Below are 27,994 nucleotides of genomic sequence, written 5' to 3'. Positions count from 1 at the left end.
TCATGGCTGTGTTTTAAGTGTCTTTTTAGCCACCAAATGTAGCCTTTCTTTAAGCCACCCACTGCTGTTTTTCCACAGGGGACACTGCCATTTACAGGTTTATTTTTACTTCACTTCACTGCGTTTACAGCAATGATTGTGCCAGCAAAACCAGTTGTTTTTTTTTTTTTGTTTTTTTTTAGCACAAATACAATCTTTTCCTTGCCATATGTAAGTGATTTTTCCGCCTAACTACACGTTAGCCACAGCGATGTTGAAACACAACGTTTCAATGTATCCGCTTCATAATAACGTGCAAATGTAATGTATCTGTGGTTTGCAGAAACACACAATGGCAACATTTTTTCTGGTGATTGGGTTGTGTCCTTTGACAATGCCAGATAACGTAGAGTCCCACTTCTTTCTCTATAAAACTGAAATTAATTAATAATAATTACTAGGACTATTTTAATCTTACTGAGTTATCCTGCTTCTCCAGATAGTGAAATAACTGGCAGCCCTGACCTATGTGATCTGTCATTTACAAAATAATTCCAAGTAAGACGATGCTAAAATACATGTATTTAAAGGTCTCTATATTTCCATCAAAAATTAAGGCTGGCTTTTATGGTGTTTTGTTATTCTAATGACACTGGAACACAGCAAAACGAATGTGAAAAGAAAACGATGGAATACGTAAAACTTCACAGGACATTTTGTATGATTAGATACATACCTGTGTCACAGTTGTGTCAACAGACTTGTGGTTTGTTAGATAATGTACAGCTTATTTTACTCTCCAGTGTGTTGGAAATGCTGCGTGGCAGTTTGGTGACAGATGAGATCATTGTCAGAAATCCAGAATCACTGACTTTAGGTATATGGTGCTCACTGACATTTGTGTCATTCATGATTTTTCATTGTGTTTTAATGCTTTCGGGACATAAGCATGTTCCATGTGCTCCATACATGACAACTACAATACAAAAACAACTCAAAAGTGGAAGGTAGGTAGATGGGGACATGATTCAAAACCTAGATTTTCCTTCAAAATTCTGTGTCATTCAATCCTCTCTCCACACCTACTGTCACTGTGTGTGTTTGTGTGTGTGTGATTGTTTTGATTAATGCCCCTGCATTGAAGCTGACCTTGCAGCAGTTGGAACTGTGAGGAGCTGCATCCACACTGTGGATAATGAACACACACACTGTCACACACAGAGCTTTAAAATAACATTGATTCCCCCTGTTCAGCTAGAACACATGACATTACTAGAGGGAACTTGTCTTGTCTTCTTCCATCCTCTCCTATTCCCCTCTCTTCTGCTGTCTCAGTGCAGGATTGTTTTTCTTGTTTTATTTTCCTCTCTTCATTATTCTCTTACAGTTCTCTTTCTTCTCTCCCTCCCTTTAATTGCTTTACCCTCTCTTCTCCTCACTGCTTTACATTACTCCTTATGTACTGTATACTTGTCTTCCAACTCAGTTGTTTCCTCCCCTCCTAAATTCCACATACTTCACATTTGCCTGATATACAGCATAGACATAGGATAACATAGGACTCATGCATATGCAGTATATATAGACACAGACAGACAGACAGACAGACAGACAGACACACACACACACATTCCTGTACCTTTATCTTTGTGAGGACCCTCATTGACATAATACATTCCCTAGCCCTTTACCCTAACCTTAACTAACAACTAAATGCCTTCCCCCAACCCCCACCCTAACCCTAACCTAATTCTAACCTGAACCCTAAAACCAAGTCTTAACCCTCAAACAGGCCTTTAAAAAAGCACCAGCCAGTTTGTCCTCATTTCGCAAAATGTCCTCACTCTGCTGAAATATGTTATGGTCCCCACTGTGTGGCATACACAAGCACACACACATCACACACATCACTCTCCAGGACTGTAACATCACTTCTCCTTAGGGACAGAACTGACTCATTTCCTTCTCATTGAAAATATATGAACAGAACCACAATTGTATACATGTTTAGGCACTTTTGTACTAGGTCTTTTGTGGGTGCTATATATGTATATTGAGCTGTGTAGAATCGGCAGGGGAAAAAGGGACCGAAATAAATACATACACAAGCAGAGTGAGATGGAGAAAGAAAAAAGACAGTTGTGTTAAAACTCTGTATCAGCGTAAATCTTAAATTTTCAGAGCAAGAGTAAGATCTGTCATTTCTTGTGTTTTCAGTACTTTTATGGTTTCTTTATCTATTACACTGAAAAATGAGCAAACAAAGGCATGTGAGGTTACCAAAAAAACATCAGACAATCCTTCACAAACCTCCGCCTGCTCTTTGCTGGTGATACTGTGTTGTAATACCAGCGGTTTCCCTCTTCCAGAGGAAACTAAAGTAAAGCTTTAACAGCTCACTGGTTATGTTACACTATAGTGCTTTACATAGACTTAAAGTCTGTCAATATTCATGCAAAAGGCAGTGTCATAATAAACAACTGGGCAAAAGAAAAGGATTATACTCTTATCACAACCTGGGACAGAAAGACTAGAATATTGCCTTCTGCTATGTTTGTGTGAAATCCCACAACTTGCAATGACAAAATTTCACAACTATTTGTTCTTGTAAAGCATCAATAAATCTCAAATGTTTGGAATTTCTATATCTTTAATGTTACAACTGTACATATTATCATCCTGCAGATCCTATTAAGGTGCAGCTCCTTCAACCAACCTCCACTATTAGGGTCACCTTCTCTTTCCCATGATGCCATTAACTGACCTGGACTCAATTGTTGAATTGAGGGAGGGAGAGAAAGACTGAATGATCAATGAAAGTGAGAAAGAAGACAGACAGACAGATGGAGGGATGATAGATAGAGGAGTGGATATTATCAGTCCCCTCAGGTCTCTCTGATAAAGATCAGAGAAGCCACAGCCAGAACCTTAATCACATACGCATGCACGTGTGGACGCACAAACACACACACAAACAGTTTGTGCCATATAGATCACTGACGCGTGCCCTCAGATGTAAGCACACATACACTCGCATACACGCACGAACTTGACTTTTACACTCAGATCATGTTCAAGTCAAAGAGACTAGAGTCAAAATCAATCAATCAAGTACTGATAAGAGATCAGAGACACAGAGAAACAAATGTGGAATGCTTCTTTAATGGCTGTCTCTTAATATGGATGCAAACGCTTTCTAACTGGGATTAAGCCCCCTGAGACGCTACTGTTCAGTTTTCACTGGAAAATCGCTCATCAGCTGCATAATCATTCAAATTTTACATTTTATGAAGTGTTTCCTCTGAGGGGCCGGTTTCAGTGGCTGTGCATGCATCAGTCTGATCAGACTCATCAATGTGAGGATTGAATGTTGTTGGCTCGTGTTTACTGCTGTGACTGGCAAATAGTGATCGAGCCTGAAACATAATTGATGCAGGAGATGAAAAATTTAGGAAAGCGTTCTCAAAGAAAGATGTTTGCTTACTGAATTCTATGTGGAAAGTAATTAAACTCTATTCTAACTAAAACATCATACTCACTTGGTGCTTTTGCATCCATTCTGGTTTAATTTTGTCAACAGATGACCAGGGTGGCTATTGACCACATGTTTTATGGACCCAAAGGGAGCAATGACCTCACAGCCAAATGGCCTTGACGGAATACTTCACCCACAAAACGACCACTTGTATATCAATAACTCACTGTGTGTTACCTTGACGTCATGAAGAAAACTTTGTTTTTCTTTCATGACTCCACAGTGACTGGAGAATCAAAAACAGGCGAACATTCTTCATGAATTTAAGTAATCAGGGACTCATTTAAGAACGGTAAAACTGTATCAAAACATCCCTTTACATACTCTCACTCAACACCTGAAGTATAATCAAAGTCTCATTTATCCTGTTGTATGCTCAGTATTTCCCTAACACATGCATTTAAAAAGAGTTTGTAAAAGGATGTTTTGATATAGTTTTGCTGTTGCTGAATGCAGACCATGATTACTTCAATACATGAACAATGTTTGCCTCTTTGGGATTCTCCATTCATCCTCTGCTCATTCATGAATTCAAGGTAACACGCAATAACGAAGTGATATACAAATGGTTATTTTGCGGATCAAGTATTCTTTTAATCCTGGCCTTCTTCTTTTAGCTTACTTACTTTTCCTCCTTATTTTCTCAGCTGCTTGTCAAGTCAAGCAGTTTCAAAGTGGGCTGTACTTTTCATTGCTTCTCATGAGCTCCATTGTAGCTGAAATCTACACAACTACAAAGTGGTGGTGATACATATATAAATCAAGGATGAGTAAATCAAAAGATCAAAGTGCAGCGTATTGTTTGACCCATGGTTGTATTTACAGAAAGAAAAAGTTTGCAAGACACACAACGGTCCTGTTAAAAGATTAGAAAAATAGAACACACATAGTCATCTGTGTTTATGTGGCTTACAAATACAGTACAATTCATTAGATTCATATACATTATTTTGTATGTAAATCAGTAACCCTCTTGAGAAAATCACTGCCTAAAACATTTTATCTTGGCATCCTATCAATTTGCTGGATTTATTATCTGCTTGATTTTTACTGTCTGTAGGCCACCAGTGTTGAAAAAAGTCTAGTCTGGAAAAGTTACTTCAGTAGTTAACATGTATGGCAATTGCCAATTCAGTAACTTCTTGTATTTCGTGTTTGTTACTGTGCTTTCAGAAGTTGCAAGCTGACTGAAAGAGCTTTTCTTTACTATAATCAAGTGCCTTCTGAAAAGACAAACATTCAGCTTTTCCATAGTTTGACTTTGAGGAAAATGTTTTTTCTCGATAGATGTTTGATCTCTTTAATCTCTGAGTTTCAAACAGAACTGCTATCATCAAAAACAGCTGCACAGTTTACAGTCTAAAAACAGCTTCACAATGATAGCCAAATTTCATATTTACAGGAGGAAGGGTGAGTAGAAATAAGCATGCCAATATCCCATAAGTGTCTACACTCATTTTTTTTTTTTTTTTAAAAGAAAAATCTAAATTATGCCTAAAACTTGAACATGTTTGGATTTCTGTACTGCAACCAGAATGTAATACCAGATAATGTGACTTGACCAGAGTATAAAGGAAAATGTCGAAATGCTAGCCTGTGACCCACAGGTTCTGTATCCAAAGGGTTATGTCATTTATTTCTACTAGCTCCCTCCTAGAAAATCTAAACCATTTTTATTAAACTGGTAGCTGAGTAGCTTGAGGAAATGACTGTGTGACCAAAAGGTCACTGGATTGGTTGTAAACCTCCATGAGTAAGTAACACTCCATGATATTATGTGAAACTGATGGATAAATGCCCAGTTGGATAAGGGTCTATTGATGCAAGTGACATCTGGCCAGTGAGAGCTCCCAAAGTGTTTAACCTGCTGCCAGCAGCTTCTGTTTGTTTGCAAAAACACAATTTCAAACCCACCACAAAAAAGATGAAGTTAAGGAGTGGACAGATTGGGGGAAAAAAAAAAAAAAAAAAGGTCATTTCTCCTTTTACTTTATTTCATTTGGACCAATGCCACTTTCTCCACTCTTGCAATTTACATTTACAGTTCCTTCAGAATTCAGCTTTTACAGTTGAACAACCTTGGAAAGGATTTCAAGCCATTACTTAAAACAAAATTATTATTAAGATTTAATGAAATGTGTGTGTTTGACAGACTATATGGGAACCTGTTGTTCTTGCTTTTGTGTACAAAAATGATTTTTTTTTTCAGTGTGTTTTCCACCTTTCACCATTTATGCATTTTCTTTTTTATCTCCCTCTTCTATATTTTATTAGTCTTTGTTTATGCCTTCTCTTGAGGCACTATGTAAACCCTCTGTGGCAAGTGTAAATGAAGGTAAAAAGTGTATTATTGTTTTATCATAGAGAGGAGAAAAACAAGCAGCGGAAGTGATGGAAGTGCAGAGGAGAGGAGGAAAAAGCAGAAGTGAAGAGAGGTAGGGGGTTAGGGGAGTGAAGTGAAATCTCTGCTGACTTGTTAGTCACATGGCAGCATGTTCTGGGATGAGGAACATGTTCTCCAGTCCATGTTCTGAAGAAAATGATTACATCTGGGAGTTGTGTGTCTATGTGTATGGTATGCATGTCGATGTCTGTATGTGCTTTCTATGTTTGCCCGTGCCTCTGAACACATAGATGTGTCTGAATGTATATTGTATGAATGTGGGTAATGTGCATTTGTGTTTGAGGTTAACACTGTCTGATGTTATCTTTTTAGTGTCTCTGAGCATTGCACAAACAAGTGCTCTGATTCCTCTCGACCTCAAAGTGGGTGCCTCTCCTAGATTGCATTAAGGTAGATGTCTACAACATGCGTCTTCTACAATACAAACTGCAGTGTAGTGTATACACTTCACTCGTACACAAGCTCCAACTTTCTGCAATTGCACGCAAATAACTACTGGCATAAAATGAATATTAAAACGCATCTAGTATATGAGTGCAATATTTTATGTAATGAACTTATGTCACTCAGTTCTTGCTCTAAAACGTCAGTCAAGCCCCAAAAAGGACTTTTAAATGATGTCTTCAGAGTGAATCACAAGTAGCGTAGCAGATTATTGAATGGAATAGAATAATAATGATCTCTAATGTTATACTTTTTTCGAGGCCTATCATGGCCTTCTTTTTGTTGCATGATATTGTCCCAGAATGTCGGTGAAGATTCTCAGACATCCAGGCCATGGTATTCATAAGTGCTATATTGTAGGCAACTGGACTAGCTTGCGTTTCTTGAAGATGTTTCACAATCTTTCCTCTCTAGCCAAGATATGAACATTGCTGTCTTCATTGCTGTCCTCGTTTACATCTTGGCCAGAGAAGAAAGATCAAATCAAATCAAATCACGTTTATTTTTAAAGCACATTTAAAAACAACCACAGCTGACCAAAGTGCTGTACAGAACATGTGAGTCAACATCAAACATCAATTAATCAACAAAATCAGCATTTAAGAACAATCAAATGCCAGGGAATACATATGAGTTTTTAGTTTTGCCTTGAACATAACTACAGAGGAGGCACATTTGGTAGAAAAAGCCATCTAAGTCGAACTGAAACGACCATCACCCACGTGCAATGTAGTCTTGGGATCAATCCCCAGACGACTTCACACCCACTCAGACCTGGTCCCATCTAACCCTAACAACACACGTGGTAGCCAGGTGGGTCAACAACTCACATTGTGACATTAACGACTCTGAAACTAAGAGCTCACATGTGACCTCAACGACTCTGTAAGGGTTCACACCCACACAGGGTTAAAAGCCTGTGACTCTGCACCAGTAATTTTAAACTGAAGAGGCTTCTTGGATGAGAGTGGAAACATCTTCAAGAAATTATAGCAAGTCCAGTTGCCTACAATACAGCACTTATGATTGTCCCAGATGTAATGCCATTAACAATACAGGCATTTTGACACAATTTTATGCACCTGCTATAATGATAATATACTTGCATAATAATGCAAGTACACCCTTTCAAAGAGAAATTAACTTTTAGACATTGAGAATTGGAATTTCTAAAAGATATTTTAGATATTATTAAAAAGGACTGAACATCTGTTAATCTCTCATCTTTACAATAAAGTAAATATGAATTTATAATACCTTATCAGAAGCAGCCTAAAACAAAACCAAGTGATGTAGCTGGTGCCGTTGGCTCCTGGGGATAGATGGCTTGGGAGCCAGGAGGTTTGCTGATAGTTTTATGGAGTGGAGGACTAAGTTTTTGGCGGGTATAAACGGTGGACTTTTTGACTCATTGCAAGGGGTTGGCAAGCTAACAACTAGTGGGACTGTGGCTCTTTCACTCTACAAGTGCAACTGCAGGCTACCGGTAAGCTATTCTGTTTCATCTTTGAAATATTTCTTGTTACCTTACACTTGCGCAAGTAGGCGGAGTGGAGAGAAAAAAAAAGGGAAAATCGCTGCCATTGGACGCTGTGCCATCATGGTCGGGACAACCCTGCTGTTATTCTGGTGTCATGTTGGCTAAAATGTTGGTGATGTTCTTTTGTAAACAAACAAGCATTTAAAGACAAGGGGCAATATGGAGATCAATATTATAACCAACATGATGACAGCATAACTATTGTGACAGGCCTGCTTTTTCTATTAGTGTTTTTGCTACTTTTTGTTTACTACTTACTACTTTTCTTCATTCAGTCAAGAAATAAACACAAGAGAATAAAAGTAAAATCTAACCATATAAAAGTAAGAATGAGAGAACATGAATGAACAAGAAGGTGGTGCTGAGAAAGACGGAGGAGTAGTAATACGAAACAAAAAGAATACTTCTCCAACAATGAGTCATGCTGAGAAAGAACAGTGTGTGTGTGTGTGTGTGTGTGTGTGTGCGCATGTGTGTCTAAGTGCTGTGATAATCTCTGATTCCGTCTCATCAGCACAATATCAAACTGCCTCCGACATCACGTTAAATAATACATCATTCTCTTTCTCTCTGTTTCACACACACACACACATGCACGTATACACACTGTATGGTATGTGCCAGAGCATGAATTAGTTATGACCTGACAGTCTTCAGAGGACGGAGGAGAAATGTTCAAGGATTACATCAAAGTGTACCCCACCAAGCAGACAGGCTGAAAAGGATGGAGCCGCACTACTGTACCTTTGCCCTGTGAATTGCAAAATTTCCTCCTATAGAGCGATCAATGAATTAACCTTTATCATGTATAATAATAATAATATAGTGTGGTAAGCCATACATCTATCCATTCATCCTTTCTCTAAAGCATATCCAGCTCTACAGCAGGTTGAGCAGAGCAGTCCAGACACCCTCCTCCCCATCCATATCCTCCAGCTCCTTCCAGGCTCCTGAGGCGAGAGTCCCGAGGCGTTCACAGGCCAGGTGGGATGTGAAAGCCCTCCAGCATCTTCTTGGTGTGCCCCAGGGTCGCCCCATGATTTGACGTGCCTGGAATAACTCAACAGCAACATGTCCAGGAGGCTTCTTCATCAGATGCAGAGATGACGTTGGGTCATTTCAATGTGACGATAAGGGTGTCCAGTCACATTGTAAAGCAAACTCAGTTTGGTCACAATCTTACTGTTTCAGTCACGGCAGAGCTCATGAACAAAGAGCTGTAGTCTACATCTGTTGTTACATCCAGAATTTCGCTTCGGTCCTGCTTTACAGATGTCTGGCAAACACACCCGCATCACTTCTTATGCTGCATTAATCTTCTAGAGGTCCAATTTACTCCATCTTTTATAGGATAAATCTTTGTATTAAAATAAGCAGGGATTAAAATTGTAGGAGCAAAGCTGATGTCACACATGGGGAGAGTAGTCTAACTCTTAGACCCTATTTACAGATGTGCAATCTGCATCTGGATACATTATCTTGATCCAGGATCTTAGCATTTACGTCTGATATTATCATAAGCATTTATGCACTCTCACTGTTGTTATTATGATTTTTAAAACATTTTTAAAATTCAAAAAATTAACTTTGAAATCAGATACAATACAATAATTTAAGGCTTGACTTCTTTCAATACTTGCATGCCTAAAATTATCAGTCACAGAAGCCACTTAAATTCACCCATCCGGTAGAAATACAATCATACAATCTTCAATCAAAGCAAAAAGACAGCTATTGAATTTGCATCAGTAATGTGTTGATATTTTGTGTGTGTGCCTGTGTGTGAGACACAGAAAGAGAGACTGATGATTTAACCCGTATTTCTAAACTTCTTAAATCTAGTGGTTTAAATTTTTAGTAATTTGGCTGAAAATGAGCGCTGTGCTTGTAAATAACAAACAACACTTCCAGCAATAATGATGACGAGCAGGTATTTTTTACACAATTCTTCTCTAAAAATGTATTGTTGACAATGCTGAGGCAATACCTGCAGAAATCTAAAATCTGAAATGACTCCAGTAACAGATTAGGCAGAAGGATTACATGGAGTAAGGATGACTTGCCAAAAATTGTCCAAACCAGGGTGGATCATTCCTTCTGAGAAAATCTCCTCCTCGCTGTATTAATTCACAGCCAAGCTGTGTGTTGTGGACAGTATGTGATACTGAATATAGAAAGACAGACAGATCATCAGCATAATGTTGTATTTTTTGCAAATGCCAAGTGTGGTCTGATTCTCTGTTTCTCACACACACACACACACACACACACACACACACACACACACACACAGAGTAAGTCAAACAGCTGAATGTATCAACAGCAGGGGCTCTTCAGTTAAGTCCCCTGGAGCAAACTCTCCGAGTTGCACACACAGACGCACACAAACAAACACACATGCACAGAGACACACAATCACACATAGTGAACATGGGCCAAGTAGCAAGTGGAAACTAGTGCCAGTGAATAAATCTGGGACAACTGCTTGGACATACAAGTAGCACAAACACACACAGACATGCACACACATTAACTCAAACACAGCATGTGTGCAGACTTAAAACCAAGGCACTTTGCAATCAGTGATACTGTCATTATGCGGCACACCAGACACACATATTTGCAAGTGAACACCCATCGACCATCCACCCTACATCCAGACAAGCACAAAGGTCTATAAAATAATGCAAAGGGTCATACAGAGAGACAATTGAGCAGTGTATTATTTTCAACAGCAACCAGCTGTGGCCAACAATATAAGGGTGCATGTGTGCGTGTGTGAGTGAGTGTGTGTGTGTGTGTGTGTGTGCATGTAAACAAGCTGTCATCTGAAATTTAGTGAACGGAAGTCATCCAATTTCCATCAAACATTACACCAGCTATAGTTCTTTTCAGCAGGCCTTTTTCACGGCAGACATTTTGATGTGTCACAGCAGAAAAAGCACAGGTGTTACTAATAACATTAACGATGGTTCTGTTCTATTCATGGTTCCCAGTAATCCATGACAGAGTGTGTTGATAGTTGACTGTTATGACAGTGTTTAGTTGGCACAAGAGCCTGAACATGTTTCTTTAGAGCAGGCCTATTTAGTGGCTCACGGGCCATCTCTGGCCCGCTGATCAAAGCAGTCCGGCCCACTGACCAGTTTTGTTCACAAATACGAATCAGCTCATAGATCACATGATCCCCTTCTATGCAAACAAATGGCGAATCTCATTCAGGGCGCCCAGTTTAAACTGCTTTGGCCTGCCTACTGTTGCTGCTTCCTCTGCGAGCCGCTTTGTAACCCGCCTCCAGCCCAGCTCCTCCTTTCATGCTGTGTCTGACTTATCAATGTCATTTCTATTTTTCATTGATGCTGGCTCTTTTCTGTTCCCGAGGTGTCTTTGCTGCTGCTCACCCTGCCTTAAGCTTCCCATGTAGGCACATGGAAGGGCAGGGAGGTGTGCTCTCTCTGCCTTAAGACTTTCCACATAAGTGTGTGGAAGGGTAGAGAGATGTTCTCTCTCTGCTTTAGGCTTTCCACACAGACCCGTGGAAGAGGCTTTCTGCGTAGGCCCGAGGAAAGGCAGAGAGGGCCCAGAACAGAGTCATACAGCCAATTATAAAACTGCAAATGGAAATAAAGTTTTCTTTGACTAAAGTGGCCCTGACTGAAATAGAATTAACATTTCAGATGAGAAACAGGCAATGCAGTAAAATGATCCTGGTTCTTATTTGAGCAGCACTGCCTAGTTTTACTGTTTGATGTTTTTTTTTTTTTTCCTTGCTTCGTTTTGCGTCATGCTTTGTTGAGAAACAGACAATAATCTTAGTTCATATATGATCTGCACTGCCTAGTTTAACCATTTGATCTGACTTTGGTTTGAGTTTGAGTTTGAGAGAGAGGCAGTTTTCTCTCTCGCTCTGTCTCTCTGTGTCCATGGTAATGGCAGACATACAAATGTACAATCTGAAGCTCAAGCAACTTCCCAAGAACCAGCAAAAGTCCGCCAGATGACTAAATTTTTGCTGGCAAATGAATAGGTAGATCTAGGTGCTGGCAAGATGTAGGGAAATTCACCGTTATTCATTCACACACACTACCCACATTGTTATGACTCAAAGCTGATTGTAAATCTCCAAAGTATCCCTTTAAGCATGTGTGCCTTTTATTAGAATGGTCTTTCCACAGTCTCTATTATAGTTTAAGTTTCTTGAAAAAAACATCACCAGTGCTATCTTGGTCACAGTGCATTCTGTAATAAGACATAACCCAGATTCAGTATTAATATCCCAGCAGTACAGAGGACTACCAAATGAATACTACATGACCATGACTACGTCACATACACCATCTGTGTACCTCTACCTCTGCAACTTTAATATACACATTGCAACAGAGTGTTGTAATGTGTAACAAGACTATAATTATAACGGCCTTATGTTTAATACGTATTATCTACTGCCTCAGTAAATGTCTTGCAATGTGTCCTTTTAAATGACATAAGGAGTCATATATGTAAGACAGACAATACTGCCGCCTTGTCAGCTGTTGACATCTAAAGTGCTCAGTGAAAAGAAAGTAACAACATAATTGTGTACTTATTTGTTTTGTTGGTTTGCTCGGTGTCATGTGTGTGCCTCCGGTACACAGTTTTTTGCTCCTCTGTTTTATGCTCCGGAACTAACTGCCTCATTGAGGACATCAAAGTTTTTCTAATCTAAATCTAATCTGAAATTTTTAATGCGCACAGGACATGGTGTTGAAACATAGTGAGTTCTAATTTTAACCATCACTTCAACTATTCATATCTCTTCTTTCATCCGTGAAAATGGTACCATGGTGTTTACTCAGGCCCTCAAGGGAGAGAGTGAAAAGGGATGCTTTAGCTACCCTTGGAATGGGCCTTCTGAAAGCAACCCTCATATTTTCTTTGTTAAAATGTTAAAAAAAACTGGGTAAAAACATTTTGGCATGACCATGTCATGCTTAAATTACCTCAATAATCCAGTGTTCTTAATGTGTACTAAAATCCTATATGACCGAGAGACAGTTTGTCTGTTTTGGTTGAAGTTATATGAGTGTACAAGTAAAACCCAGGTCAGACCAAAGATTTGCAACGAGAGCAGTTGAAACTCGAAAATAATTGCAATGTACCAGCAACAATCTGAAACCTGCCAGTGTATTGTTTCCATTGTTACTCTCTGTACTTCTGTTATTATTAAAAGCTCCAAAGTAAACTGGCTAATTTGTAGCTTCTTGAAATATGAATGAGAATAGTGAAGGTGAAATACTGGCTACGGTTGCATTTCTAGTAATGATGAAATGGCAAAAACATAAACAAGTTCATAATGAATACTGCACGATAATGTAAATAATCAGTGCCAATTAACCAGTCAATGAAGCATGTGGGTGTGGACTTGGGCTCAGCAGGGACGGAGGGCTGTTGTCAGAGAATGAATGCCACAGCAAGCGAACGCACCATCTGCTGATAGATTGTAGCTGACTTGGCCAGTGGACTTCACTACAAGTCCATCGGCTGTTGCAATCGGTGATGTGCTTTACCTTCTAAAGGTAGCTGCTGGAGACTTTACAAGCCCAGTTTCAGGTGACACTAAAAGCTGTTCTGAGTCTGAGTAACTGCCTAAATTGGTTTCATCATGTAGCAAATCTTTGGTGTGAACTGGGCTTAAGATGTTTTAGTGCCAAAGCACTTGGCCCTGGGGGTCAAAATGGATTGATTCTCAAAATCTGGTGGATAGGTGTTCTATGGCAAAAATGACCTCCCTGCAAGCCTATAATATAGAGCCTTCAGTATACTCTCATTTTATGTTATGCTCTGCCCATGCTTTCCTCTCTCTGGATTTGACAGCCTGCCATGTTGAAAGGGAATGAACTTGTCACCCATTAGGCAGTCCTTTCCTGTGCTGAGTGGAAAGGAGTCCAAAAAATGTGAGTTCAGAACATGGCAGTTCTCCTTGAAAACTTTCAGAATCTGAATGCCCTTTAGAAGGAATTGAATTCAATAGAAATCATGTACTCTCTGCCCCCAACATATAAAAAACAAAACACTGTAAGTCCCACTTATACATAGTATATAAACATTTAATATGACGGACTATAAAGACTATAAAGTTAGATTTAAGTGTTTGTTCATGTATTTGTCAACAACATATATAACTCTCTTGTGGTCATCCATAACCATATGTGGATGTATAAACAGATAATGCTAAGTAGGGGAGGCTTCAATATAAGTGTCACAAAAAGAAAAACAAATAACCTTATACACCGATTAGCCAAAACATCAAAACCACTGACAGGTGAAATGAATAACATTCACTATCTTATTACAATGCAGTGTTCTGCTCAGGAATGGCCCAAGGAACATGACAAAGAGCTCAAGGCATTGACCTGGCCTCCACATTCCCCAGTTCCCAATTTGAATGAGAATCTGTGGGACGTGCCAATACCCCAGATCCATCCATGGTGGGGCCTCTACGGATTGGACATAGCTCTGACAAGTCAAGGTATGGACACAGGAAGTTTGGAGATGCCCCGTGGTGTCTGGCACCAGGGTCGTCACGGCAGATCCTTTGAGTCCTGTGGGTTGCGAGATGACGTATCAGCATGTCCCAAGGATGCTCAATTGGATTTGGATCTGGGGAATTTGGAGGCCATGTCAAGGCCTTAAGCTCTTTGTCATGTTCTCTTTGGATCATTCCTGAGCAGTTTCTGCAGTGTGGCATGGCGCATTGTCCTTCTGGGGGGCCACTGCCATTGGGGAGTGTTGTTACCATGAGAGGGTTTGCTTGGTCCACAATGGTGTTTGGGTGGGTGGTACGTGTCAAGTGGCATTCACATGACTGCTAGGGACCCCAGGTTTCCCAGCAATACATTGCATTGTAACAAGATGATCAATGTTATTTACTTTATCTGTTAGTGGTTTTAATGTTTTGCCTGATCACTGTATTTTGAAGGTTCTTTGTGTGGCATTTTGCTTTCTCAAAGTATTATGTGTCTAGCAAATATCAACAGGAGTTGCTCAAGTAAACAGCACACAGTGCACCTGCTCAATTACTTCTGCATTCAAAAACAAGGGGGACTACCAAGGGAGTTGTTGCTGTCTGAATGCCCTTCTTTCTTTTATGGCTCACACCCAAAGTTCTCTGTGAGCTATGGACTTTTACCTGACATTTAGTAAGTACCTAGTGGTTGTTATTTACAATGTTAATTTTTCTGAACTGTAGAGGTCAACACTGAAACACAGCCTATACCAGGGATACCGAGCTTGCTGCCCTAGGGGCTACTTTTGCAAAATGACAGGAGGCCAGGGGCCAGTCACTGCAAATTCACAGAGGTCAGGTGTATGCAGGAGTATTTTCAGGATTTAAGGTCATTTGGGGCTTAGCCTCCCTGGCACCTCCCCTCCTCCCCTGCCACTTTTTCTTTGTTTTTTTGTTATGCACTCCGACACCTTATTTACATTAATAGTACAAAAAAATTCCCAATGTGAATTAAGTTTATTTTCGCTGTGAATTAGAAAATGGTTGGAAGGGCCACTTGGATTTGGCCCATGAGCCGAAAGTTGAGTATCACTGGCCTATACATTATCACATACCAAGCCACACACACAGACAAACTCAAACATACACAGACACTGTCTGACCTTCATAGTTGAGTTTGAAGCCATGTGCAGAGACGGCAAAGTCGCTGGTCAACCGTAAAGAGAAGACATTTCCTGTACTGGTGACAGGAGGAGGAACCTGGAAGCCTGTTAGCCTGTAGAAACACAGAAGAGTGTGTTGACATTATCAGCAAATTACCAGACATATTAAACATGCAGGAAAAACAATAACCCCTCTATTGTTGACAACACAAAAGGCCTTACAGCTTGTTAACCTATAGCAGCAAGGAGATTAGCATATTGATGTGCTAAAAAAACAATATTCATCGGGCAAACAAAAAAAAAGCAGGTGCATGTTCTCAGAAGAGTGCATAAGATTTTAGTGACAGGCCCTCTGAGGATTTATTCAAACTCTTCATCACTTGTCAAGTAATTCAGAAAATTCCAAAAACAGAAAGCTTGACATAATGTTTTATAATTTAAATTCTATATAAATTATGTTGCTAACTTTTGGGTGTAATCCAGAATCTATGCATTTTACTGTCTTTTGCCAACTTTTCATTTAAGTAACACTCTAATATCGGAGTGCAAAACATACGGCCCGGGGCCCAAAACTGACCCGCTTAAGGGTCCGATCTGGCCCGCTGGATAACTTTGCACACCAAATATTGATGCACTCATCAAGGCTAAGAGGCATTAGGTTTTAGGAGCAAATTAAACAGTGAGTGGCCTGCTTCATGTAAATACTGCTTCAGAGGCTTTTCCACCCTGACCAGAATATAGTTCTCTGAAAAATCAGTGAATTGTTATTGTGATCATATTTAAAGATATTGAATACTGTGCAAAATACTGTAAATCAGCAGCTGTATCACATCTTAAAACCATATTGGTGGAACCCTCCTGACCCTAACCCTAACCCTTAGATTTTTAAATGGTTTGTAAGGTAAGGGATAAGTTCACCTGGTTCATCAATAGCTTTGCACATTACATCAATGCACATCTGATGACAGTCTGTACGCTTATGTGACATCGGAGAAAATGGATTTATTGTGTCTGTCCGATTAAAACCGACTTTTAAAATACATGTAAACATATTAGTCCGACTGAAATAGTAGTATCACACTAATCAAATTTCTTTAAGTCCGACTAACACACCCAGATGATGCGATTGGGAGTCAAATTACTCCTGTGTGTATACAGGCAAATGGATCCAAACTGGCCAAGGCACTCTGCGCATGCTCCACAGTTTTCACCCTGGGCTTTGACCCAGAAGTCAAATAGCATTAATGGGTAACAGCATTAGAAGCCAGTAACAACATGGCGAAATCTACATCCAGAACCAGAGCTGTTAAGTTATTCACTATGGTGCCACTTTGTCGCTAGCTAACCATAGCTAACTTGTTTGTCGCTTGTTTGGTCTTATACTAATAAGCTGAGACCACCTCTGATATGCCTCCTTCTAGTGGAGTCGGACTTACTTCAGTCAATAAACTGATTGCTTGTATACTGGGACAATTAAATTGCCTTTTTGAGCTATAACCGTAGCTTGACTAACTATGCATGTAAACGTACTGACTAAATGTGGAAAAACTGAGACATATCGTTAAAACTGCACTTATTTTACTTATTTTCCAGACATCTCAGGCTGTTCATCATCTGTTTTGTAAATTGGATGACTGTTTTCAGAATGTACTTGTACTTCTTTACACTAAAAGGAAAGGGGAAATTTGGAGGTGCTGTTATTCACAGGTTATTATGCAATGGTTTTACTGGTCCGCATGTGAGACATGCACGATTATACTTTGCCAGTTTGATAACATTCCTATATCTGATGTTTGCTCATACCAGTACCACTGCCTGGCATACACTCTGGGGCAGAACACAAACAACTCTCCATTACTGAAAATATAAAGAAGAGCTGCACAAAAGCCCACGACTTGGTATGGGCTTTTAAACAAACTAAGCCACAAGATGAAAGTGCACCAACAAAAATGTGAGCCTTGGTCAGCTAAATAGTAATACTGAAATGGCTTTGTGTACAAAAAGGTAAACAAAACAAAAACAAGCAAAAAAGAAATATCAGGAATCATGTAAGGAGGCAAGGCCGCCTTTAATCTGTACTCCACAGTTCCTCAAAAAATGAGCTTGCACAAAACAGCCCAGGTGTGTCCTCAGCTTTTAGATTCCTTGAATTAAATAAGGAAAGAGAGAGAAGGAGGAATAGAAGGCCAGCTTTTTTTTCCCCAGGTATGGACAAGAGCCAAACCTTCTTCCTGCCACTGCAACACATTTTTTTTGTCCTGCAGCTACCATGCTCCCTTTATTTCACCTCCCTCCTCCCTTCCATTTCCTCCCTTCCTCTTTCATCTTTCCTCCTCCTTCCCTTCCTCTTCCCTCAATCCACTCACACCAGCCTTTCCTCTAGCACCAAGTCACCCAACTTCCTCCCCTCTTTACTTTAACCGCCTTTCACACTTCCTCTGTCCTCCTCTCTGCTCTTCTCTCTCTGGCATTTACCCACCGAAATCTCCTTTCTTCCTCTGTCCTTGTTAATTCTTCTCATCTCTCCGCCTTTCCATCTCCCTGGCATTCATACAACGACGGTTTCTTTACTTCCTTGACACACTTTCTTCTGTCTCACCACTTTTCCTTTTCACCTTTGTCCCCTAATTTTTTTTCCTCTGGCTTTGATCTTTACTTATCTCCCTTTTCTATATCACCTTTCTTTTCTACCTTCATTCACTTTCACCACTTAACTTACTAGGGACAGGCAATTTAAGTAATTTCCATATTTGAGTACTTGCATTAAATTATTACAGAGTACTTGCAAAAGAAAAAAAAAAAAATCAAACGTTAAGAATAGGATCTAAAATGATCACCCAAGTGGAAATGCAGATAGCGATAGGGTTATCCTACTTTACAGACCGTGGAGATGAGCTATGATACACAAGTTTAAAATTACAGTGCTTGCACGGAACATTCTTTTTTTTTTTTTTTTATTTTGTTGAAATACTTCCACACATTACTCTTATGCCTGGTCACCTTTCCTGATAGCAGATACATCACTGCCTCCCATCCAAGAGATGTTAACCTTGAATGATTTCCTGCAACTGCAATTACGCTCCACATTCAGTACTTGAGTACTCATGTCCATCCCTACTTCTTACCATGCACAGACATTGAATCCCTCTGGCATCCGTCTATCTTTATTCAGTCTCTCCCCTCCTCCCCAGTCAAAGTGGAATTTGTGATACTGTACACAGGTTACCATAAATCTCTTGGATCTTGCAGTATTACATGGGTCTTCTTTTGCTACCGATTCAGTAGCTTTTCATTAGCTGGCTGTTAGTTCCACATTGATCCTTACTCCTCATAACTGTGTATAACCTTATCGTTAGGTGTATTTGCCCATCATGCCTCCTGCCTTACCTTTCTATAATACAAAGAAGAAAACACTTAAGGAATGTCAGAAAATCCTTGACATAAGAGACCAACTTAATGTTCTCCTAGCAACATTTGTACCTGTGAGTTGATACGAATAATCTCTTGCTGGCTAATGGGAATGTGGTAACAAAGACTGTGTCCCTCGAGGACCTCTACCTTTCACACATACAATGAAACCTTAGAATTTTAGCATAACATGCATCTTCAGATATAATAAAGTGTTTGTGAAGTATTTCAAACATTCACACAATTCTCAATCTGTCCTTTCATCGCTCTTTGTCTACATTTTAATTAATTAAGCTTTCAATCAGCAAAACAACCCCAATCAAATGTTTTTCAAGAACCTGCCCTCTGTTAGCCTCTCTATCTATCCCCTCATCTCAACCCTTCTTTCATCTTCTTCCTCTCCCTCCTACCTTGCTTTTATCCTCCGTTATGGACCTACTTTATCACCTCTCCTCTCATCTTTTCATCCTCCTTTTTATTTCTTTCACCCTGTCACCTCCTCCTTTTCATATTGTATTCATTTTCTTCTGGTCCTAACCTCTCTTTTCATCTTTCTATTTCTCCATCTCTCCTATCTTGTTTGCCATGTCCCATCTCTCCTCACACTTTTCTTTCATTGTTAACTTGAATTTGGTCCTCTTATGACTTGTACTTTTCTCTAATCAATCTGTCCACCTTTCTGCTCATCCAAATTCTTTCACCCTGTGTAACATGCTTTTATGTCCCCTGTCTATTCCCTTTTCCTTGTTTTCAGTTCCCTGTCTCTTTTAGTTGGCCCTCCTTCCCATTTTGATTCCCATTTCTCAGACAACTTACTCCTTTTCTATTTCTTCGTTCTCTCTCATCTAGTCCAATACCACTCAAAGCACGAATGGTGGCCACTTTCTTAAAAGCACCCAACCATCTCTTTAATCTCTCCCTCTGTTCCTAATCTATATCTACTCAGTATTTCTCTGTCTCTGCTGCCTTCCTATTTTTGGTTGTTCTTTCCTCTCATCTGCCCCCTTTTAATATATCTCCCCACTTTTTATGCTTTAACAATCTGCTTTCCTTTCCCTTATTTCACTTCCCATCTAGACTTCCTTTCCCCTTCTATCTGTCCTTACAAATACGGCTGTGAACTTCTAGCTAGTTGGTCGTTATGGTCTTTTCTGACCAAGTTCTCATTGCTCAGACAGTTGCTGGTGTTACTTTCAAAGGCTGTGTGTCCACCAAAGCCTTTCTTTTTCCAGTTGGAAATGGCATTTGTTGTTGTTCAGCACCTCTATGGTGGCTGGTCGTTAAGGTATTTGTCCGGACCTTTTTCCACTATAGCTGGACAGCTGGTGACAGTGAAGTTAAACATTTTCCTACTTTTATTTTTACAATAAAATGTCCAATAATTACAGAAGACATTCAGTGCTCACTAAGGCTTTATTTTACTAAATCTCAGGAAAAACACACCGCAGGATGACACTGGAGCCCGTGTTGGAGTGGCAAGATGACTAATGTTAGCTACTGGGATAAAAACAGTAAGTCTGTCAACCCCAGAGTTACCTTCTATAGCATCCAGTATGTCAGATATTTCTCATCAGTCCCATTCAGTGTTTAGTGGTGAGACAGAATCGCACACGCAGCTAAGGTGGAAGTGTTTATGAGGTATATTGTCAGATAATATTACATTTGAGATCACATTTAATTTTCACTTGAGGCATTGCTTGCCCTGGGCAAGTGTTAATGTCTAGCCGTGTTACACAAAAGAAATGCTTTGGTGAACACTCAAAGCCACCAGGTACAGTGCACTGTGGTCAATTTAGTTAATCTGGAAATAACTTGCTGATCTTTTTCCCCCATCAACAATGGGTTAGTTGAAGATTAGGTACAATTTCAGTCAACCAAGATTTTCTTTGTTTGAGTGCAGCCCTACTTACAATGATACCTCTGTAAAGACTAACAACAAGCATGATAGCCATGATGTGCACGTAATGACGGACATCGCACCACAATGCTTAACCTACAGCACAGATACATAACTGTAAAACCCTCCCTCTCCCCTATCAAACAATTAACAGTTGAATCTAACTCAAGTCTCCTTCCTGGCTCTCTTGCAGTCAAGATGGCAGCAAAGATAACAGAAGTGGGGATTAATTCATCTCGTACTGTGCCTAACTTTCGTGGATCACAATACATCCAGTGTGGAGACCATATTTTCTAAGCATGTCACAATCTGAGCCACGGCACAGGACAAAATGTGGCCTGCAAAAGACTAGGTAAAGCATGTTTTTAGACGGATGTTTTTGACAGATTCAGTAGTATGCAAGATTAGCTGCAGACAGACACACACACACGCATACACACAACTGAACGCAGGCTTACAACTGGCTGTATTTAAGTGTGACATAATCTGACCTTGGCAACATATTGATGAAACTTTTTTTAAAAATCTAATCAAGCCCATATATATCAAGTCTCTCAAATGAACTTCACATGCAATTTAATATACTTTTGTATAAACCTGACCACATACGTCTGTGTTTTTTGTCCCTTTTCTCACATACATGCAAATGAGAGTCGTCCCAAATCCCGTCAAGAGGGTGGTGGTAATGCAGGTGTTTGGTAACGCCACAAGAAGAAGAATTTAGCAGTTCAGTTACATCAGTTGCATTTTAGCTAGCTAATAACTGTCCATCAAGTAACACAAACACGTTGATAACCTGCATGAACGGACAGCGTTTTGCTTGTCTCCATGGGCTCTGACTCACGCTGCTCCCTAACCCATACAGATCACTGCTCTCTCACCCTCACCCACACACACGTATGTGAAATTGCTTCCTGTTGCTTTAATGTGATGGAAAATATGGCTAAGTTCAGTGTATTTTTGTGTCACTTCAGCTGCCATTACCACAGAGTTTGGCAATGACTGAAGCCTGCCACACTGCCACCTTCTAAGAAAACATTCCTCCTCTTAACATTATTCATCTCACTTCAACCCCTTGTTTTGGATTATTTAGCACCATGGTTGCACTTGTGCCTCTGGGTAACAAATTTGTAAAAGTTGGCCACAGCCACACAAATTTGCATCTTTTTTGCATTTTTTCCCCAGAATTTTCTGCCAATGTCTGTGCGGCTTGACATATCTTTGTCACATTTCAATTCAACTAGATGTGTTGTTCCAAAAGGCATTCACCAGTAAAAATAAAGAAAATGAAAGATCCCTTTGAAACATTGTGTGCATTCGTGTTTTTGTAAGGAGCTTCTTGATAAAAACACAGCCAGCATAAAAAAGGCAAATATTGTGTTATGTAAATAAAACCTCGAACCATTCTCTTCCGCTTCCTGTCCAATATCTTATTTGTAATGCTTCACTCTTGCAGAAACAAACTTTAACACACACACACACACACACACACACACACACACACACACACTCCGCATACCCTATTTCCTGTGTAACAATTTATCACTAGATTTATGTGTTTTCAGATTTATGAGTTAAACCAAAATTCTTTTACAGAAAGGGAAAGAGAGATGGAAGAGAGGGTGTCTGACATTCAAGGTCTATTCCTGCTGGAGTGTGTGTGTGCTTGTGGATGCATATGTTTGTGTGTGTAGTGTATAGAGTGAAATCACATTAGCAAGTGAATGAAGAACTAGCTAATATCAGCAGAGTGCTTTCTCTGCTCTCTCTCTCTCTCTCTCTCTCTCTCTCTCTCTCAGAAACACACACACACACACACACACACACAGACAAACACAAGGGCTGTCACACAAGACACACAGACACAAACACATACACACAAACAGACAGAAACACACTATTCTCTTTATTTTCTCCAAAAAAGCAACCATGCAGTCTAGCTAATGCGATTGTCAGACACCCCCCACCCCCCCTTCTCCTTCTCTCCTTTCCTTGTATCTGATGGTCTCTTTATTGCCGAGAGGGAAAAGAGATTTTTCATTATTATTACCGCCATGAAAGAAGGAGAGACAGGGTTGAAAGAGATAAACTGCAAAAATAAAACAGAAGAAAGAAGGATGGACAGAGTGAGACAAGTGGTGCACAGTTAAGGTTTTGTGTCGTGTTGAAAAATAATTTCTCGGATGAAATCGTACCTGATGTGAACTGCGTCGTTTAATCACATCAAAGAGTCATCTGATATGGTCCTACAGACCATGTACTCTCATATGCTTGGGATAGAAATTCATTGGAGTGGTGTGCATGTCCGCATGGATGAGAAATGAAAGAGTTTCATGCGTAGTTATTTCTGTATAGATCACATTTCACTTTACTGACATCAACTATTTTCTGGTGTAATCAGATTGTCATTGTTGCTGAACATATGGATATTATATCACTACATTTACTTTTACAATGTTTTTCTTTTCAGAAGAGGAATCCTGCCTATAATAAAATACATAGTGATAAAATCTTCAGCCCTAGGAGGGGGAGTGTGAGAGACAAACCTAATGTCAGTCGGTTTGGGCTGGTTTGGGTGGGTGGGCTTGTATTGTAGTAGTCAAATAAACCTTAAACAACATACTGAACCTATACATGATCTAGGCACTGCATCCACTCTAACCAAGCATCCAAAAACAATCTTTTCTCATTGGGAGATTAACAGTATCTAACAAATCACACTAAGAGGCCGTACACATGCCGTGTCTTTAACAACCTGGAAAACGGGAGGTCAGGCACTACTTTTGTGCCTCAACCTGCCACTGTGCTTTTAACAGCGCAGTGGCAGGTTGTGTCTAAGGTTGCTAAGCAACCTTAACAAACACTGTTTCATAGCCTATTTTCCTGAAATCCCGAGTGCAAAGCTGATCTTCTTCCAGGCGCTGGTTGTAAGTGTGCGGGCAAATCGTCCATGGGACAGATGTAAAGCTCTGACAGCCCTGCACCAAAATGAACAACTTTCCCATATTTATCACAGACTGATATTTAGGGATAAAGGGAACGATATCTGTCGACTGTGATTGGTTGGTCTTTGTCACATGTCACACGTTCCAAAAGTTGAACTTGGTTTGTCTTAGGGCGCAGCTGTCACGACCTGAAAAACAGGTGCTCCGGAGCGCGTAACCACTGTGACGGCGTCGCTCTGGTGTATGGGCGCACCTGCCGCACGTCTACATTGAAAACAATTAATTTGAGGGCACAAAAATCACGGTGTGTTTACAGCCACTTAACCTTTTAAAAATATGCAGGATGTAGCTGTTGATGACATACAGACATGCCATGTTTATATGAGAGTACTGTATGGAGTTATGGTGCAATTATTCCCTTGAGGCTTATCATAACTTTAATGGCAACTACTAAATGCCTAACCCATCACTTTAACCTAAACACAAATAGTTCTATGCTTTTAATCTACATGTATTCACTGCCAAGCCAAAATCTCCACACAATAGAGGTCGACTGATCCGTTTGGCCGATTAATTGGCTCCAATAGGACGTTTTACAAGCTATCTTTATCGGTGTAACTTGCCTCTGATAGTGACCAATGGCCACTGGTGCTAGAGCGAAAGTCCATGAGGAAGTGTGTGTCACTACTCCCTGTTTCAAATTAAAATGCCGTTTTAACATATAAACCCTCCAGTGTTTCAAACACAGTCCATATGCTAGATTTTGACCTCGTCTTGTTTTTGTTTTTTTTGTTTCATGAATCATAAAAAGTATTTTGACAATTAATTTAAAAAATACAAAATGACTCTTGTTACAAATTACATTGGAACGTTTTACCAATTACAAAATACTCAAAAGCATGTAGGCTCCACACATGAAGTCAACATAATGTCACTGTGTAAATGTGAATCTCAGGTTGACTTTCAGGAAAAGTAATAACTGATATTTCCTGTTCCAAACTACTGTTATTATATCAGCCTTTAAAAATCCAGTATCAGTTCGCCCCCTTTAATGTTCTGAACCCTAAAGAACAGATATCATCAGCAACTGTCATGTACATGAACATGAATATTTAAATCAGATTAGGTCAGGACACTAGGAAATACTGCTGGTATGATCTGATATATTGTATAAAGTACCTTAGAAAACATTTTTCTATTGCATAAATCTTTATTGTTGAGCAACTTAATCTCAGTTGTTGTTGCCCATCTTGAGGCCAGAGTGTTTGCTAAATGGAAAACAGAATTCAGCGCAAATTTACCTTTTTTTTCTCTCATCAGAATTAATGGCGATATGAGCTCAGTTTTAAAGTCTGTTTATTTTCCCTCAGTGAGTGTCAGTATGTGTAGCTACCAGTCCCTAACCACCAAGGAGTAGTACCGAGAGACCACTGGGCGTGTTTGTCTGTGAGCTAGAGAAAGTGTGTTCATCTGTGGCTGTGTGTGAGTGTGTGTTTGAGTATTTTGGTTTGTTTGTGTGTATTTTATTGAGTTGATACTGACCCAAGACCTGACCCCACGAACCAAAATGCTGTGAATCTCCTCTTCCCTTAGTCTCTCATCGTGTTCCTCCATCCATCTTTCGTCTTCTTTCCCTCCCTCTTGACTGCTCTTTCATTCTAACTCCTTCCATTGGGAGAACGGTAACTGTGTCAATTTCCTGCCCATTTACTTTTCTTTTCACTCGTCTCTCTTTCCCGTGAGGCCTGTAGCTTTCTACATGTACACCAATAAAGCCCCTCTGCCCACTGCCTCTCTTCGTACTCCTCTCTCTGCTAGTCTTCCCACTCAGAGCAAAAATAAATCAATGTGTATGATATCATTTTGTCTCAAATGTGAATAGCAAAACTGAACTCTCTTGATTTTCTCATTTTTTAAAATGATACAACCATTTGGGTTTGAGCCTTCATGTCTGTGTCTTGTGTCAGTGATCATAGTGCATTGGTAACACAAAGCAGGTAATTTAGCTAAAACGCGACAAAACAAATACCTCAAAACAATGACAAGGCGGCGAAGAAACCAAAACTGATGTTTCTGCTGTCTGAACTTTAACATTGCAAACATGCACTGCAGACAGAGGAGGGGGAGATACAGAGTGGAGTGTTTGTTAAAGGGGGCCCTTTGTTGCTCTGTGTTTTGAGGTAATTATAGTCGCAACTAATAACTCATAATGAGTCACGACACAATATTACATTATTAATGCCTGCAAATATTACCTCTGCAATTTAGGAGAAATTATGAGAAAACTAAGAGGAAAAATACAGTTCCTTGTATTTGATAGTATCATATAACCCAATGAGACCAACATCAAGTTTATTGAATTTTAAGTATAGAGCACATCACATATTTTTTTTTCGTTTTTGGATAATTGTGATTTTGTTTTTGCTCAATAGTATTTTACTAAACCGTTAATTAGGAAATATTTCTAACTATTAGCTGTGCATTATTAAAACAAACTGTTTGTATTGTGAAGTAACCAGTACTGCAATATCCATATGAAAATGATGAGTCATACAGTGGTATGCTAAAGATTGGACACCCCTGGTCAAAATTTCCTTTACCATGAATAGTTAAGTAAGTAGAAGATGAACTGATCTACAAAAGGCAAAAAAGTTTAAGATGACACATTTTATTTCAAACTGGATTACTTTTTAATTCTTCTTTTCCAATTTCAAAATAACAAAAAGGAAAGGGCCTGAAGCAAAAGTTTGGGCACCCTGCAAGGTCAGTACTTAGGAACCCCTCCTCTCTGGCAAGTATCACAGCTTCTAAACACTTTTTGTAACCAGCTAAGAGTCTTTCAGTTCTTGTTTGGAGGATTTTTACCCATTCTTCCTGCAAAAGGCTTTTAGTTCTGTGAGATTCATGGCTGTCTTGCAGGCACTGTTCTTTTGAGGTCTATGCACAGATTTTTAATGATGTTTAATTGCAGGAGACTGTGAGGGCAATGCACCGGTCCCATTCCTTGCAAGAGAGGTATTCCTCTTCCACCTAAATGTGGAATATTAGTATATAGGCTTTCCACATCGAGAGGCGATGTCCGCCCTTATTTATTTGAGCCAGAATACACTGACGAAGAGCTTCGTGAAATTGAAGAACGGAGGAGGAGAGAGAGAGAGGTGCAACAGGTAGAGGACGACAGAGGAGGAATGGCTGCTGGAAGGATTTAACGTTAGCTCTGGAGATTGGTGGTGCAACGTTACCTGTGAATGCTGTGCCCCAATGCCCACAGAAGAAGAATACCTCTGTTGCAAGGAATGGGACCGGTTGCAGCCTTAGCTAATTGGTAAACAACAAACATGGCAGCACACCGGTAAGGTAAGACAACACGTTTACATGTCGTTTTCTATGTTCTCTGACATTTATCCTAACGATATGAGGCGGTCTTTATGGAAAAAAAGCTTGTTTAGTGGACTAACTTTGCACTTGAAGTATGCCCGTTCACTTACGTTTTAACAGGTCTGACGCTACGGCTGTATCTAGGCTAACGGCTAACATGCTAACTATTATTTCTATGTCACTAGTGACTTGAAACAAATTTAGGACGATAGGAGACGGGTTGAAATAAACCGAAATTTCCCTTTAACTATTCACAGTGAATGAAATTTTGACCAGGGGTGCCCAAACTTTGGTATGCCACTGTATATACAGATGATTAAATCATACATTGATAAAAAATAAAATACAATGGGGACACCTTGAAGGTGAATCTGTAACTAACTTTAAATGATACCGTCTCCAAAATCTATATACTTATTTAAAATGCAATTCAAATGCAATTCATCAAATGCTCCACACACACAAACCCCAGTATTGTTATTTAGTGTTTTGAATGTTGTATTTACTTTATTTCTTGAATATCAATGTCTCTTATTTCATTACTGTTTCATCATGCAGTGTTTAGTTAATATTCATATGATCATCAGGCAAACAGTCTCTCTCTCTCTCTCTCTCTCTCTCTCTCTCTCTCTCTCTCACACACACACACACACACACACACACACACTAGAAACCTTGACATTAATCAAGTTTATTTATTTATTTATTTTTTTTTTTCAGATTCAGTGAGGTGTTTCTGACTTCAGGTTGAGCACGCGTCTGTCCCATGTCTCATTAGACACTAATCTAAAGGGAGACACACGAGTGCCCCAAA

At 39.7% G+C, this 27,994-nt stretch overlaps 1 protein-coding gene across 5 annotated transcripts in view; it reads right to left on the bottom strand.

Annotated features, from left to right (window-relative positions):
* csmd3b (CUB and Sushi multiple domains 3b) overlaps positions 1-27,994 on the bottom strand; it is a 471,159-nt gene that overhangs the window by 306,886 nt on the left and 136,279 nt on the right. For all 5 annotated transcript variants that reach the window (XM_049601964.1, XM_049601965.1, XM_049601966.1 and 2 more), the window contains exon 3: positions 15,553-15,665. In XM_049601964.1, coding sequence (XP_049457921.1) covers positions 15,553-15,665 — 113 coding nt within the window. The remainder of the gene's footprint in view (positions 1-15,552; positions 15,666-27,994) is intronic.

This window comes from Epinephelus fuscoguttatus, linkage group LG17, assembly GCF_011397635.1.
Source record: "Epinephelus fuscoguttatus linkage group LG17, E.fuscoguttatus.final_Chr_v1".
In the NCBI taxonomy this organism is placed as follows: domain Eukaryota; kingdom Metazoa; phylum Chordata; class Actinopteri; order Perciformes; family Serranidae; genus Epinephelus; species Epinephelus fuscoguttatus.
Note: the sequence above shows the minus strand (reverse complement) of the source record. Positions and strands in the feature narration are given on the sequence as shown.